The 16844-nt window shown below is 43.5% G+C and overlaps 1 protein-coding gene across 1 annotated transcript; it reads right to left on the bottom strand.

Moving 5' to 3' along the window:
• Positions 1–4801: 4801 nt before the first annotated feature.
• olig2 (oligodendrocyte lineage transcription factor 2) lies at positions 4802–6566 on the bottom strand. Its single transcript, XM_028393996.1, has 2 exons — positions 6488–6566; positions 4802–6208 (listed from the first exon to the last, which is right to left on the bottom strand). Exon 2 carries the CDS (start codon positions 6193–6195, stop codon positions 5374–5376), a length of 822 nt encoding a protein of 273 aa, XP_028249797.1. The 5' UTR covers positions 6196–6208; positions 6488–6566; the 3' UTR covers positions 4802–5373.
• Positions 6567–16844: the final 10278 nt, after the last annotated feature.

The following is a 16844-nucleotide window of genomic DNA, read 5'->3' on the forward strand; positions in this document are numbered from 1 at the left end:
ACAGGATTATCCCTCCTTTCAAAGCCGCTGGGGACGATTCTTCAGCCACAAAAAAACACACTCAATGGATCTTCTGCTCTCTGGCTTTGTTTCTTTCGTTTTCCTTTGCTCTCTCTTCTGTCTTTGTCCCTCTGGGCTTTTACTAAACACATTGATCCACCCAATCGAAGAGTTCATCTGCTGCTCTTCATAGATTATCACATGAACACACACAAACGCACACACGAGCACCACTCAGGAGGTTTTTAAGCATTTAGCTTTAAATCTCCTGATGTGTTTCTGAATGATCTGAGTTCCAGCACGTCTAAGAATTTTTGCTTCTGGTATGTAAAGCTTCAAAAACTTAAAGATGGATGGATTTCCAAAGAAAATATCAGTGTGTTCGGTGTGTTTTACCAAAATCAAATCTCACCTACTGCACATGAATCCAGTAACCCCATGGTAAAATGCAGAATTACCAACAATTCCACAACAGCTACAAACAATACCATCAACTCATGGAATTTAACTGATCCAGCACAACAAACCTCACATTTGGTTGATAACACACCCATCAGGCACGACGTGTGCTTATGGTTTTGTTTCGTTTTTGTTTCATTAGGGAGAGCAGGGATACATGCAAGGTAGCAGAGTCTGGGGTTCAGTCCCCCTTACACTGCGAACTGTTGCTGCGCCTGCAGTTTCCTTTTAAAATCAGGTAAAGAACAGAGAAAGAGTAAGAACTGTACTCAACATGGAGAAAATCACAGCAACATTACTGCTCAGATCAAACAGGTTTGGACAAAGATGGTTACCTGTAATCAGTCTTTGGAATAATACTTTCAAAAAGTATTCAGTTACTGAATACAGATTACATGCCCTAAAACGTAATTTGTAATGTATTCTGTTACATTACTCAGTCATAGTAATGTATTCTGAATACTTGGATTACTCACACATTAAATTGCATTTTAAGTGACTGAATGCAGCGATCAGCCCCTACTGACTACAGAGGACGCTATAAAACATTCAATAAAACCTGTCCAGACTGTTCCAGCTGACTGCATCACATCAATGTTATTCTATTTAGAGAAAGAGAAAAAAACGTAATGATGACAGAACAATATATTTTTTAAACAATGCAGCCAATGGTCATTTTACACACAGAAACAGTGTTTGAATAACTACATCAAACAGACCCATGTATAGAACCAGCTGACTGCAACAGAGGAGTTAGCTAGCAGCTAACAGCTAACAGGTTCACTCCTTCAAGTGACGCTAACAGTGCACCGGCATCATGACTGAGGAGCATTAAGCACGCAGCGCTTCATCCTCAGACTCAGACTCTGACCCCCATCAGTCCGGCTGCTCTGTCCTCTCTGTCCCCCGCAGCTGCAGCTTTCTGTCCAGTTTGCCGACATGAACCAAAAACTTTAGCTTTGCTCAAAGATGTTGTATTGACGGTAAGAGCTCTCACTCCAATGACTATTCACCGTCATACACGCGTATATGACCACACAATGAGACAAGCGATCACGAGTCAGACATCAAAATAAGATCTTTGTTGTAAGAAGAAAATATTTTTTACGTGACATGTTTTCATCCAGCAGAGTGAAAAAACACGTGAAAGTACCGTTGTGTAATCCACTGATCTATCGATAGATAGATAGATCGATAGATAAAGGTTTAAATATAAGGTTTATATATATAGATAAAGGTTTAATATCTATATATAGATAGATATTAGGGCTGTGTATTGGCAAGAATCTGGCGATACGATACATATCACGATGCACATGCCACGATACAATACGATATATCCCGATACTGTAAAGCTTGTTTGGAACAGCACATTGCACAATGCAACTGTATCTCACATTCAAGTTGTTTTTATGCTGAAAGAGACAGTGTGCACCACAAAAGTAAGCTGTTGAAATGAATGTTTGCTCATAAATAATTAATAAAAAATATCGATTTGGCCACAACTTAAATCCAGTATCTCCAAATAAAATATTGCGATACATCACAGAATCGATTTTTTCTTACACCCCTAACATATATTATTATTTAGTAGAAAGGAGCTCCATTAGTTTGTATCAGCACTACAAACAGGAAATTCTATCACATTTTCTTCAATTTGCATTAAAGCAGGAGTCCACCTGCTGTCACTCTGACAGGTACGTTTGTTTGAGGGTCATTTATGAGGCATAAATTGCTCCACCACATGGTGTGGATGAGGTTCCGGTACCATCATATTCTTCCCTTCTTCAGCTACATTCTCAGCCCAGCGGCCACTTGTTGCTTGTGCGCCTCATACAGTCAGTGTTTCTTTGTGTGCGTCAGTGTTTGAGCAGATGAGGCTGCTGGAGTAAACATCAGTCCCATGGGAAAGAGTGACCTGTGAGGTCTCATATTCACCTCACAGCTCCATCTACTCCCTTGTAAGAGTTAAATCCTGCCTTTGTCTCTGACAGACTCTCTGTTTGTTTATCTTCCCCCCTCTTATTCCTGCTTTTCTCCGTCATAGACTCTGTTTCTCTTTCTGTTATTCCGCTACCTTTGATGCGTCCCACCAATGTTTAATCCTTTCTGCTAACACAACATGATGTGCGGAGCTGAAAGGGTGTACATCTGTGCAGTGTTTTCAGGAAGGTTTAAATCCAGTGTAAGACTGATGGCTCCCCTTCTGTCCAAAGTTATGAATATTTAAACTGTCACAGAATCAGCCTCAGACTCCGATGGGTAAGTCATCCTGCCACCAACAGTGGATAAGGAGCTGTTTATTCAAATCCAGTCGCAGTGGATGTGAAGCCCAGCTGCTATTGGCTGGAAGCGCTCAGGCAGAATTGAAAAGATGTTACTCAGGCAGCTTCTCTTTAAACTTTAGCGGCATGTTTATCTGGAAAAACATTAAAACAGCTACATGTTTTAAACCTGCACTTATAATTGTGTTAAATAAATTGCCTTATATTTTTGTTTAATGAATATAAAAACCCATTAAGATTGATAAGTCGTTGGGCCAGAAGGGGCTCTTGTAACATGCAGGTCAGATGTGTGAGTGATTAGTCTTCAGGTAGTCTGGTCTAAGGTGGGCCATGAGAACACCTTGCCCTGCCCTTTTCTTCCAGAATGGGGAAGAGAGAACCTGGAAGGTGCCTTCAGTCCTGGAGGCCACCATGCATGGTATGATAACACAGAGCTGGGTGTGTGTACAGTAATCCACAACAAACAACAACAATCTTTGAGACAAATCAGAGATTTCTGCACTGATGTGGAACCATATGTGACACTTGTGTCCGCTACTTCCAAGCATCCAAATACTGGAAACTCACCAAATCAGTGAGGTCTGCACCCAGGAGGGGACGGCCCCCCCAGACTCAAACCTCTGAAGAAGCTCAGTGACCACAAAAGAAAATGTGTAAATGTAGGAGGACATCATATATCTTACCACCACATCAATCACACAAACTCTGCCTGATGCAAATTATTGTCTCATCATCACCTCTTAACCAGAAAAGGCTGGGATTTTCTTTGCCTACATATCTAAATTCGGAGAGGGAGCGACAGTCATGAATGGGGGGGGGGGGGTAGGCCCTAATTATTGAAATATAATACTTTGTAATCCATGTTAACTGCATTTTGAGCTGACAAATGGGGCCTGGAAGGCTCTGATGTGGAGACACCCGAGGAAAAGCAGATGTTTCAGAGAGAACTAATCCTGCTGCTTTAACGTGACATTTGACTGTTTTTTGTAACCGTTTGTTCAGATGTGTTGAATCCAAAGACAAATCTGAAGAGAAGAAAACACACTTCAGATAAGCACCGGCAGTTGTGCTGAATGATGTAACTCAGATACACCTGTCAGCTTGGCAGCATAAACAGCCTAAACAGTGAAGACATGAAAGGTTCTTATTGGGATTACAACGAGAACAAACAGGCCAAACTGATCAATGCTCCTTTGTTAGTCTGACCTGTCTGAAAAGTTTTGGCGTAATAACACTCATGTTTGTTGAAGCAGGTTTTTGTCTACAGGTGCCTTCAGAGGAATCGTTCTTATCTTTCACCTGTAAATAAACAGTGTTTTTGTTGCATTGCACCAAATGACCTCTCCCACTCTGAAACGTCCTACAGAACGCAGAAGGACTTTGAATAATTCAATTCCAGTAATGAGATGAATAAACAAATGCAGGCATGAATATTCAAAGGTTTAGTTCACATCGATCCGGCTTCAAAAGGCTTTTGGAAAAATATTGCAACAGCATGCACAATCTGCTGTGCAGCTGCTCCATCTTCCTACAGTGTACAGTATTCACCGGACTTCACTGGAGGATTTTTGGTGCGCGCTTTTACGCACAGATCGAAAAGGTGACGATTCCAAATGGAATGCTTTCTTGTCATTTGCGTTTGATATCAGAGAGACGCTTAAATTATGTAATATTTTAATTTAATCATATTAACAAGGAGGAAAAGTCAAATTTTTGTCCATTAATTTAAAATTTTCTTTAAAACATGTTCACTAATTTATTTTAAAAACACGTAATTAAGTGGAGAAATTCCACAGATGTTAACCAGCACTCTGAATTCAGCTCAGATTTATTGCAAATTATTACAATTATGTTATTTTAATTTTGATTATTGATGCGAATGCAAACATTAACGTATTTCTCAAGCATCCATTTGTGAAAGTTTTTCGTTTTTTTCAGTTATTCTGTGTAAAAAAAATAACAATCGATTCTTTGTGTGTGTGATCTAATAAAAAAGGAAAAACCCATCACCATCCTTCAATTAATCGTCTTTATTTTTACATTTCAAACCCCAACACGACCAGACACTCATCTGAAATCCCCCTCCTCCAAAATAAGTAAATAAATATCATTTTCTTTTTTTTTTCTTTTTTATTAAAAAAATAAACAAGTGGTCATTGTGTGCGTCGGGCAGTGAACGACAACCTACTGGGGATGAAATAAGGAGTAAGAGAGTAAAGCAGGTGCAACATGTGAGGGGTGGGAGTCTTCCCGCACTTTAACAAGACTCTAATATATAATAATAATAATAATATCTATTTAGAACTGAATAATCCATCTACATATTTACACTCTATATTTTCGTAGTTTGGGAACTTTTCCTCTGCAGAGAGGAGAAGCATGAATTTGACTGTTTAGAGACAGATGTGATGAGTTGCTTTGTGCTTTAGGAGCTCTGAGAAGAAACACCTGTTACAAGAAGGGTTAATCACCATAAAACACTAAGTTAGTTGCAAAAAGTCCCAGTAAGGAAAATCAATGCACTGGTCTCTGCTGGCTCCGTCGACGCAGCAACAAAGATAAATAAAAGCGTAACAGTGCGGGGGGACAGTCTGTAACAACCCCCGGAAAAGTTCAGCTCATGTTGGAGTCACTTGGAGTCGCTGGCCAGCCTCGGCATGGTCACGCTGCTCATGCTGGACACATGCGGAGGCGGGACTTGGCACATGCTGCACGGACAAGGCATCCCGGTGCCAACGCCCCAGTGCTGGAAGCTGCTGCCCAGTGGCCCCGCGCCGGCCGTGGGCGCTTTGAGAAGTCCGTGGTGGGGTCTGACTGAGGTGACGGCGGAGATACCGGGCGCGGACAGAGAGGCGGTGGAGACGGCAGCTGGCGGGAGAAGAGGGTGGTGCACAGCCGGGTGTGCGGCGTGGGAAGCTACCGGGTGTCCGGGCACGGGCCCCGCGTGTGTCATAGTCCCACAGGCTGACGGGTGGAAGCCGCCGTGGTGCGCGCTGCTGCCGTAGATCTCGCTGACAAGCCGCTTCATCTCCTCCAGTGAGTTGCTCAGCATGAGAATGTAGTTTCTCGCCAGCAGCAGGGTGGCGATTTTGGAGAGTTTGCGCACAGAAGGTCCGTGCGCGTAGGGCATGACCTCCCGCAGTCCGTCCATGGCCACGTTGAGGTCGTGCATCCGTTTCCTCTCGCGGCTGTTGATCTTGAGGCGGATGGCCTGCAGCTCGTTCTCTGACAGGAGCTTACGGTCTTTCTTGGACGCCAGGCGGAGGGCGAGGGACTCCTCATCAGAGGCGGAGAGGCCGTGCAGCCCGGAGATGTCTAACGGCGAGTCGCTCTGAGTGGAGGACACGGCGCCGGAGAAGCCGTGCACGGACTTCTTCAGGGCGGACATGAAGATGTCGTCAACCTCAGGGGAAGACGGTCTGCTTGAAACGCGGCTGGTGTCTGAGTCCATGATCCAGGCTGGTCTGGAAACAAAACTTCAGTTAATTTTCTGAACCGAAAAATCTCCATCTCCAAAGTGCTTCATGATGTTAAGTGCAATAATTGTACTTTTTTTTTTACCAGCATAATAAATTAAGCTAAGAGCAGATTTATAAATGACACGTCTGATGATAAGTTTGAGCGCGCTCTGACTTTTCTATCGCGCCAATCCTGCGCTCAGGCTTGGATAAAAAAAAGCCAAAATCAGTGTGGAAGCTGATACTAATTATCAGAATACGCACAAAAATTAATTAAACACTTACCGAGAGTGTTTCCAGGCGCGATGATGACGAAAAGCCTAAACATCAAAATCCACTTGTTACTCCAAATCGCATCTGACAGCTTATTTGGCACGCCTGCGTGCGGCTGCGGGCTTTTATAATGGGGCTGGAGCGCGCAGAGGCCGGGTCACCAGGACAACGCACTTTCTGTCCCGGCTGCCTCCCTTTGACCAATCAGAACCATGCAGGGAGGGAGCAGGGAGGGGAGGGAGGGAGAGGAGGGAGGAGGAGGAGGAAGGTGACGGAGGGTCCTCCAGCCTGATGTAATTACCAACACACAGCATCACTATTAAGTGAAATCAGACGCACACCCTCCTACATATGGCTCCTTCTTGTGGAAACGTTGTCCCGCTTGTGGATGGATTTTGTTATAATAACTCACACATTTCATAAGTGGAGTAAGTCAGGCTGCAATAAATCAGAGCTCATTTAATCATTTATATCGATTACAGGCTCAAACACTGAGATTCAGTCGCCTTGTTTTTTTGTCTTGTTTTGTGTTTTAAAAGATATATAAATACTTGTTTTTACATTTTAATATGACATTTTTTTATTTATTTTTTTTTTAATTTAAAAATTCGTTTTCTTTTAATTCCTGCTGAAACCTATCAGACCGTAAAATTGTGCCCGCGCTTCAAATGAACAGTAGTAACCGGTCGAAACCATTAAGCAGCGCAATATGTTTCCTGCTTGCAGCGCTGGGAGTTAATATGCTGTTTTCCGTTTTTACCCTCTGTCGGCCAGCAGCTGCCGTTGAAGTGCATCTTTAACGTTAATTAATGAAGTGTGCAAAATTGTCTTTAACGGTTATGATCCGTAATATTTCAATTAGTCTGCGGAGAGCGATCGCATGTGGCCCGCTGCTGCTGCTGCTGCCGCTGCTGCTGGTGGTGCTCAGGCGGCCTCTGCCCGACAGAAGGGCCCGGGCCGATGACTGGGCTGCGGGATGTAAATGAAACTGACAGCAGCATTGTCCTGAAATATGACAAATACAGTGTGCAGTCGGACGCAATCAGCGCTAATTGCCTGAAAAAGGAAAAAGGAAAAAGGCCCCAGAGAGACAGAACTAATGGCTGCTTCCAGGCTATTTATAATGTAAGATTCATTCATTATTATTGATCAGCTATCAGTTAACGTGTGTTGTTAAGAATAATAATAATAATAATAATAATAATAATAATAATAATAATAATAATAATAATAACAATAATAAAATTTATTTATTTAGATTTATTTTATTGGGAGTTTTTTTACAGTAGTATTATAATAATAATCATAATACTAATGTGTTTGTTTTTTATATTGTTTATATATATATATATTTTTTAAAGAAATTTAACAGAATGTGCTCCTAAATGTATTTTTGTGGCTCATGGGATTGTAACTATATTTTTGCTTTATTCTGACATGGTTACTGTGAGTATATATAAAATGCACACAATAGTCATAGCCTATAATAAAGTAAGGAGATGCCTCATCTGGGGAAAAAGAGGACACACACACTGCTGCATGTTGAGCTGCATTTCACTCCTCCATCCAGCAGTTTGCAGTAAAGTCACATCATGGATGCACAACAACAACAAAAAAACGGCCCAGAAGAGGCTGCAAATTAAATGACATTAGTACTAAAAGAACATAAGGAGAGAGAGAGAGAGAATGAAAGGTTTCTTCTTATTCTGAAAACAAACACACCTCTGGGCTGTGTGCATGGGTCTGCTGCTTCACCAGCCTGTCTGCAGGGATTTTCTGCCATTAGCATGCAGTTCATCCAGAAAGGGCTTTGTCCACACTTGAACAGGGAAAATCCTCCCACATGCTGTTGACTCAACTTTAGAAACACACTCTGTCGTATGCCAAATTTACAAAGATGCAATAGTATGTGGACAGGTTTGTCATTGACTTTGACTCTGACCATCTACACCCCCCCACCATCACCTCCGTCTCCCTCTGTCCATCAGTCTGGGTGGCTCCAGGCCCAGTGCAGTGGTGAATACCAATAGTGAGGAGGAGCATATGTGAGCCATACTTAATCCTGCTAATCTGCCTCCAAAATAATAAAAAGAAAGGGAACAAAAAAAAGCAGAAAGGAGAGGAGGGTGGAAAAACATGAGAGAAGGTTTCTCTTTCTGTCTGGGGAGCTGACCGGCCGAGCCAAATGAACTGAAAGACATGAATAATGTCCTGGCCGTCCCCCTCGATCCTTTTCTCTACCAAATCTTGGAACGAAATGAAGCAAAATTCTCGCTTTTGTTAAATTCTGTGGTGAGGAACGTGAGATGCCGCCCGCCACCTCCACTGCTGCTTCTGTTACTGTGCGTGTGAATGTACGCTCTGCAGCTCTCTTCAAGCAATACACTGTAAATTTAATGGAAAGTTAAGTACCAGGAGCGGAAACTGAGGAGAGTTTTGCATCCTGTTACCTGCATTCATGAGTTGTATCAGTTTAAGTTGCAAATCTGGATGTTCTCTGGTGTCCTCTTCATAGAAATAATTTCGTTTTCTCCAAAACAGATAAAATATACACAAATAAGTCAACAAACTGTGGGTGATTATACTGTATTTGTGTGAAAATGTCAGAGGGAGGTCTCAAGTTCAAAAACAGAAGACCTACACTAAATCTGCAAAAAGGCCAGTTTGAACAGCTGCTAATTCTAATTCTAGAAAATATAAAGTGGAACTTTGGAAAAAATGGACCTTACAGTCTAAACTGAGTGCCGATTTAGATACAGTCTAAACTGAGTGCCGACTGAGTGCCCAGGTGTTTTACAGAATTCACACTAATGTCATGTGGTTTTTTGGCCCTCAAAGGTTCTTGGTTATTGTTTAACACAAGTGTGGCCAGTTCCTAAAACTGCAGTTTACTAAATGGCCACTAGAGGCTGGCTCCAAAGATGGACAACGTGGCCCATTGCACAAAAGCAAGGCCAGTACACTGCGCTGCCATTTTGGAACAAAGATGGTATCTTGGGACCAATACTGCAGCCAGCCCCCAGAGGGCGATCAAGAAGTTTTGCCCTCACTTTTGGGGAGCTGTCCATCTTTATATATAGTCTGTGGTGGAGCTGAGTCAGATCCTACTTATGCCCCTGAGTTCCACCTTCTTGGATTAAAGAGAGGTTAGGCAGAAGCTTCAAAACTGCTCGTCAGGGAACCTGTGTGACAACATAAGGGGTTTGACCATCTTATCAATTTAGAGTCAAACAGTATAATGCTGTGGGGGACATTCAATGCATCTGGAACTAGAAATCACCGACTTAAACTGATCTGTGGAGTGTACAAAAGCCTGAAAGCCTTGGGATAGTTGAGATATCTCAAGCTTGAGATATTCACCAAAGAAGGATGGGCTAGGATTCCTCAGGAGATGTGCTTCAAACTTGTTGAAAACCACACCAAGTAACACCAGGCTGACAGCTAACCATAGCATCAGGATGGGTCAATGATTTTATTTTAAGTTTTGGGGGAAATATTTGTCTCCCACTGCTGGTCCTTTGGGATGAAAGGTCACGAACATGGTCAGTTGTGGGCTATCCATCACACGATGAGCCGTGTGGATCCTGGCAGTTTGTGTGTCTGTGGGGCCGGACAGCGTTGGGTTATGCTAGCCAGGGGCTTTATCTCTACAACAGCTATTAGGAGGTAATTAAGTCCTAACACTGCAGAGCCTCCCATGGTTACTATAACATAACTGCAAATGGGAAGCTTACAAGCTCCTTTAGACGGCATGACAAATTGAATGGAACTCATTGGGCTTCAGCTATTATTCCAGCGGCCCCATCTGGCTGGGAAAAGATAAAGGGGATTTGCTGGAGGTTGTGAGGGGTTGAGCCTCCGTGCTCGGTGTGTGAGTGTGTGTGCGTGAGGGATAAGGAACAAGAGGGGGGTCCCGGTCCGGGCGTAGGGAGTTGTTTTGAGGGTTCCAGGGGGATTTTTTTTTTCCGCTCCTCTTTGGTGTGAGCTTCAATTCAACAGGCAGCCTGAGATTTGCTTTGGCCAAATGTTACAAATGTTTCGACAACCTGGTCTCTGATCCTCAGGGGTCACCCAGGAGGGCACGGGGGTACAACAGCTTTACACCCAGAGATTTAACAAAGCAGCATGGGGATGAATATATTCACACTCGTATTCACTGCCCGGGCCTCCAGATGCTTGTTTTTAGGGGAGACGGAGGCGAGACTGAGCTGCGCTCGGCCCAAAGCGGGCCAGCTGGCAACCTGAGACCAAAGCAAGTCCAAGAGCAAGAAAGTGTCACATTTAGTGGAGTGATGCGATCATGTTTCAAGGGAGGAAAAGATGCTGAAATTAAACTGCTGAAAATATATCAATACATGTAGACTGTGATTTAGTTCCTACTGCTCTTATCTGTGTTTTTTTTTTGTTCAACTTTTTTTTCCCTTTGCAGACTTTTGATTTGTATTTAATGTCACAAATAATGCTTGTTTTTTTCTTTGGCCTGCTGCAAGAGCCTGTATATTCATTTAGTAACAAAGCATGCAGCAAAGATCCTACAGTACAATACAATTGTAACTTCAATACTGTCGTTAAACGTATACAAAATTGTGTTATTTTGTGTTTTATTATGAAGCTCTGTTATATTGATTTACTGTAAGACATTTGGATGTACTTGATAAAATGATGCATAACTAATTAGTGGAGTTGAGGTGGGCAGGCTGTCTCAGAAGCAGAAAGTTTGCAATGTGAGGCAACATTTATTTACTTGTTCACACACTTAATTATGCAGAATTTTACATGAAATACTCTTAAAACAAGGGAGTTATATATAAAAGAAATATCTCCGTACGTTGCGCAAAAACGTATCAATTAATACCAAAGACCGGGCTGTACTGAGTTTCTGATGTAGTAGGACATTTTAACATAAGGGTCTATTTTGGAGTCGGCCCCTAGAGGCCACAGAAGGAACTGCAGTTTTTTTTTGACAGTTTGACATTGGCTTCAATTTTCAGCTAGTTGATGTAAAAAAAGAAAAAAAAAGAAAAAAACAAACAGGTTTACAAGTCGCACCAAGGCCAGCATTAGCTACAGCTAGTTTACATGACTCTAAATGTCACCTTCAAGTTTGAGGATCAAGATTTAACATGGATGCACAGCTCGAACAAAAAGAAAATATATGTGTTACTGTGAACGTGTCGTCAGTCCTGCTGAAAAGCCACTGATGGCCCTACAGTATCCTCACTGCTGCTGCATCACAATGGATGTAAAGAGGTCTAATGATGGGGATCTGCCAGGCTTAACAGGCTCTTATTCAGATGGCAATTGTCAGAAGGACAGAGACAATAGGCTGAGGAATAACAATGGCGTACACATGCAGCCCAGGCCATCCCCGTTCTGCCACAATTAGCGTCATATGGAGGGACTGAGAGGCTGGGTTACATTCCTTCACTCTCACTACCAGCCTCCTGATCCCATCACACGCACAAGCTCATCATCCCTAACAAGGGGGCGGACTACTTTATTACCACCTCACTGCTAACCAGCTGTCACACCCTCCACACACACACAGACACACACAGACATGCACTACAAGAAGAAGAAAAAGAGGTTTTCAGACTTTGTGGGTTGACTTTAGAAACCATTGTGTGGTGACTGTGCAGTCAACTCACACTTTCTCATACTTTAAGTTAAAATGGAACTTTTACATCGATGATGAAGATGATGAAGATTCATGAAACCAACGGTGCGTGCACAAGTTTTTTTCCATCTGCACGATAAATTCCTGCCGCTCTGTGACTTCCCTCCTGGACGCAGCCAGCATCTCCTTCATTAGAGCCGCTGTCCAGTCACACCATCACTGCAGCTATATGCCGTGCAGACATGTGCATTTATGTATAAATGTCAATAAACCTAACCTGATTATTGAAAACCTGTGGGATTGAAGTTCTGTTCTCTACAGTGGCACCTGTTGCACCGAGCCTCATTAGGAGGTGATGTTGATGAGGTGCTGTTCTGTTTTGGTCAGAAATAACATGCAAGTAGCTTAAAATGCGAATTAATGCACAGGAAAACAGACTAAAATGCAGAGTTAAAAAAAATCAAACTCCAAGCTAAAGCGGCGAAGTACACAGTTGTAGATTGATTGTGTCCCTTGCAGCTCATATTTCAAAGGCTCCTTTACAGGCATCATTTTTCCTGGTAATGAGGAATGCATCAGGTGGATCCTCCACAAACGGAACCCTTAAAGGCTGAAGAGAAAACTTTTCAACTGCGCTTCAACTTCAGGCTGTTTGGAGACAAAAGAAGGTTGTCATGATGAACAGGAAGTTTAGCACAGGCCAGAGCATCCCTTATAACAACCTTTGGTTTGACGACTTTGACGGATCGGATTATAGTTTTGATCAAATCAAAGTGGTGAAAACAGGTTCATACTCTCATAGGTCTGTTCCAGATGCTACTACAAATACTAAATGATAGACGATGGATCAATTTTACTCAGAGTTTATCAATCTGGAAACTAGTTGCACTGTGAATCCGTTAAAACATATCTATAGATACAAAGAGGAAACAGCCGTTTGAATGACATTATTAGTGAACTCTGGGGCCCCTCAGAGCGGACAGGTTGCCAGCACAGGACCACAGCAAAGCCCGTGGAGCTGGAACCCAGGGTGGTGGTGGTGGTGGAGGGGAGATTCAGGCCCCACTTGGCAGTTCAACATACTAGCTCTCCTTCAATTCTTCAGCAATTATGCTGTCATCAAGCCATTTTGGCTTTTTGAGAATGAAGAGCGGGACACAAATAAGAGCCACGCTGGTTTAATTAAACTAATACCAATTCATGTTCCGGTGAGATGCTTGAGGTGTCATTAGCAGGAGAAGAACAGAAAGGGTCTGTGTGTGTGTGTGTGTCTGTGCATGTGAGTGCATGCATGCATGCCCATTATGTATGTGAGAAATTTTGAGTATGTGTGTGTATGCGTGGGCGTGTGCGTCCTCACTTCCAGTCCATTGAGCTGCGGTGCCGGTGCATGCTCTCTGCTGCCCTGGTTTTGGTCCAACAGAACAGAATGTGAGGAGGGAGGTGATGGGAGAAAGCAGAAAAGAGGAGGAGGCGGAGGAGGAGGAGGAGGAGGAGGAGGAGGAGGTGGGGGTCTACTTGGAGGGGGCTGTTTGTCACTGTGAATCGGCTCAGGGTGGTTCACATCATCTGGCCATTGATGGCCGCCCCTCCCCTGTTGTAAAACAAGCTCCTGTGGGCCTGCCTGAACACTGGGGGCATTGTGTCCCACCCTCGCAGGAAACATACCACCCAAAGTGTTGCTACCCCCACCACCATCCACCCACAGCATCCCCTAACCCCTTCGCCTTCTCCATCTCCCATCTCCAGCTCCATCTTTTCTACCGTCGCTTCGGCGCAGTCTGATGTTAACCTCGAGTCAGAGCGTGAGGATTTGAAAGCAACAGGTAGGACTAATGAGGCCGGCCTGAAGGATGGAGGAGCAGCAAACACAGGGAGCTGCAGGGAGGAAGACAGATTTGAAGGGCTGGTGTAAAGGGGGCGTTCCCGGTGGTTTCCGTAATATGGAGGGCTAATGGGAAGATTGATGGATTGAGACAGCAAAACAAAACAAGGGGTGGTGATAAAATGTAGAGTGGGGGATAAAGCAAGTAGGGATCGGGCTGAATGGTGTCTTGAAGCCTCAATTCTGAGGATGTGTGAGTGTGTGTGTCACAAGGCCAGGAGAAGGAGGAAAATTTACTGCCTTTGGGGGCAGGGAGTGGGTGTGACTCGTTCCCTAATTGCCAGGGAGGTCTCGGGAGCTGTGGGTACAAGACAAGTGTGAAGGGTGGGAGAATAAGACAGGATACAAGGGGTTAGTGCAGGTCAATGCTGACCACCTAAGATGCCCCTCATTCCAGCACAACCCTCCCCGAGTGCCCCGGCTAAATGCTATAAATAAATATCGTGTCTTCTCCTCAGAAAAGCTGATAATTTACTGCCCACCCATTCCGCTCTGCCCATCTCTTCTCCATTTCTCAGCGCCGTTGCCAGGCGGTGAATGGAGCTCGTCCTTTGAGTTTGGAGAGCCAGGCCTGTGTTTTCTGGAGGGGCCGTCCTCAAAGTTTGGAGCACTCTGGAGTGGACACACACAAACGCACATATGCTTATATGTTGAATGCCGCACATGCTCCTTTATCAGCCACCTCTGAAACAGAGAGGAACCTGTTGCTGCTGATGAGAGCCAACTCCTTTCTTCTCTAATTAAATGTGAGACTAACAGGTGCTTCAGGGTGATGAGCTCTGGGTCAGTCAGAGGCACAGATCTTCTCTCTTAACTCTGCTGCATTGTTTCCGTGCACATTCCTGCACTTGGACTGAGAGGAAACAAGAAATCTTGGTTTGCTAAAAAATTCTCCTGTGTTGATCCTTCATAAACCTGTGACCTAATCAATCTAAGTGCTACATATGACATGCATTATAAGGATTTTTATTTGTTAAAGTAGCTTTACAAATTAAGATCTTTGTGTTTAGGAAGAAAATCTTCATGCCAAAGAAATTTCTAAGCACCAAGAAGTAAAAAATGGGACAAAACAATATAATACTTTTTGCGCTTTATCTCTGCTATGTTTTATAAAAAGATAACGATGTTAAAAAGTCTTTAAAAATGACTTTTGGTCTTCTTTACATTTTTAGGTTGCAGCCGCAGGTGTTCAGTCCAAGTGAGGTAGGATGAGTGGAAGTTTCCTGAAGATTTTTCAACTCCTTGATCTTAAAACTTAGTCGTCAGATGTGTGAGCGGATAAACAGATGTCAAACTTCTTCTCTAAGGTATCTTGCCTATAAAGCCATTAGTGCAATAAACATACTCCTAAAATTATTACAACCAAAAAACTCATGGAAGAGGGGGTTTTAACCCCTGTGTGACAGACAAAAGCACTGATCCCAGTCTGTGCTGATCCCAGTCTGAACCCTCCTGCATTTTGTGAGGTGCCAAATGTTCCTTTCTGATAAGGAGGGTGGAACATGTCCATTCACACAGCAGAAAGCCAAACTAATTTTTTTTTTTTAATTTTAAAGCTACGACAGCAAATTCATAGTCTAAAATAATAATCCAAGCCCAAGCTTGAATCTTTTGACCACCGCATAGGAAAATATTTAGTTACCGGTAGTATAGATATTTACATAGGAAGATACTTATAGAAGTCTGTTTAAAATGGGCCCACAAGTTCTTTCTCTCAGGTAGGTAATTTGCAAACATGTCCTCATAATAAACAAACTCTACGTGTGGTTTCATTTACGGCTAAATGGAATATTTAAACGTTAAATTTAATGTCATCTGATCATGGCACTGATGTAGGCACAAAGGCCTGCGTTAGGCGGCAGACTGGGGATGCTGATGGTTCAAGCAATGAGGCTGACCTTCACTCAGGAGTCTGGGTTCAGGGTCCACCTGCTTCAAACATGGCTAGCTGTTCCTGTCCAGAACATTTGAGGCATTAAAAACGACTTCCTCATTTTTCCAGTTTTCCTGGCCTGAAATTTCGACCTCTGTACTTTGCAGTGGGTCACTCCAACTAATTGTTTTAATTACTTTCTCTTGTACACTTTTGCTTCCCTTTTCTTTCTTGAAGCCATCTGCTTCTCTGTCGCCTCGCCTGACATTCACCTGAAGGAGCAGAAAAAAAAAACACAGAGAGAACCAGAGCGTGCAGCTGAGACAGATACAAGTATGAAACTGCCAGCGCTGCCATGGTGCCGTTAACTACTGTAGCTTGACTGAGGGCCGAGAGTGAAAGAATGAGAGACACAGAAAAGAATCAAAGAGAGCAGAAGAGTGTGCTGGCAGCTCTCTGCTGCCATGGCAGAGCCACACAGACCCAGCTAAGAAACTGTAAGCCTAACTGGGGGCACTGAGAGGGCAGAGAGGCAGAGAGGGACGCAGCAAAACGGTGTCTGTACTCCTCAGTAAATCAGTGTGGTTGAGAAGGTTGGGCCTTGCCAGTAACGACAGTGGCAGCTGCAGCCAGTTCAGCGCCTGCTGACAGAGATGAGGCTTTTGTTTGAACAGGGCAGGCTGGCATGAGCTGGAATGTGACGTTGTGTTTTTTTGTCTTTGTGTGTTCTTGTTTTTGTTTCTTTTTTTATAGACACCGGGTCAAAATGGGGTGCACCATGGAGGCAATTAAGAATTTTTGTTTGTGTGCACTGTGCACATGTAATGTATGTGTGCCAGTTGTAGCCAGTATGTTTCCAACAGGCGCCGCTTGTAGACTCACACTAAAAACCACTGCAGCCTGTTGCACCAGCACAGTGAACCGTGAACAAAGAGCACAACATTATGGACACATTCTGTCGCATCTGCACATGTTTGGATTAAAACTACAGATG

The sequence above is a fragment of the Parambassis ranga genome, chromosome 21 (genome assembly GCF_900634625.1).
Source record: "Parambassis ranga chromosome 21, fParRan2.1, whole genome shotgun sequence".
In the NCBI taxonomy this organism is placed as follows: Eukaryota; Metazoa; Chordata; class Actinopteri; family Ambassidae; genus Parambassis; species Parambassis ranga.

What these genes read in the sequence shown, in the direction of transcription:
- olig2 (XM_028393996.1), bottom strand. Translation starts at nt 6,195, where the DNA reads ATGGACTCAGACACCAGCCGCGTTTCAAGCAGACCGTCTTCCCCTGAG.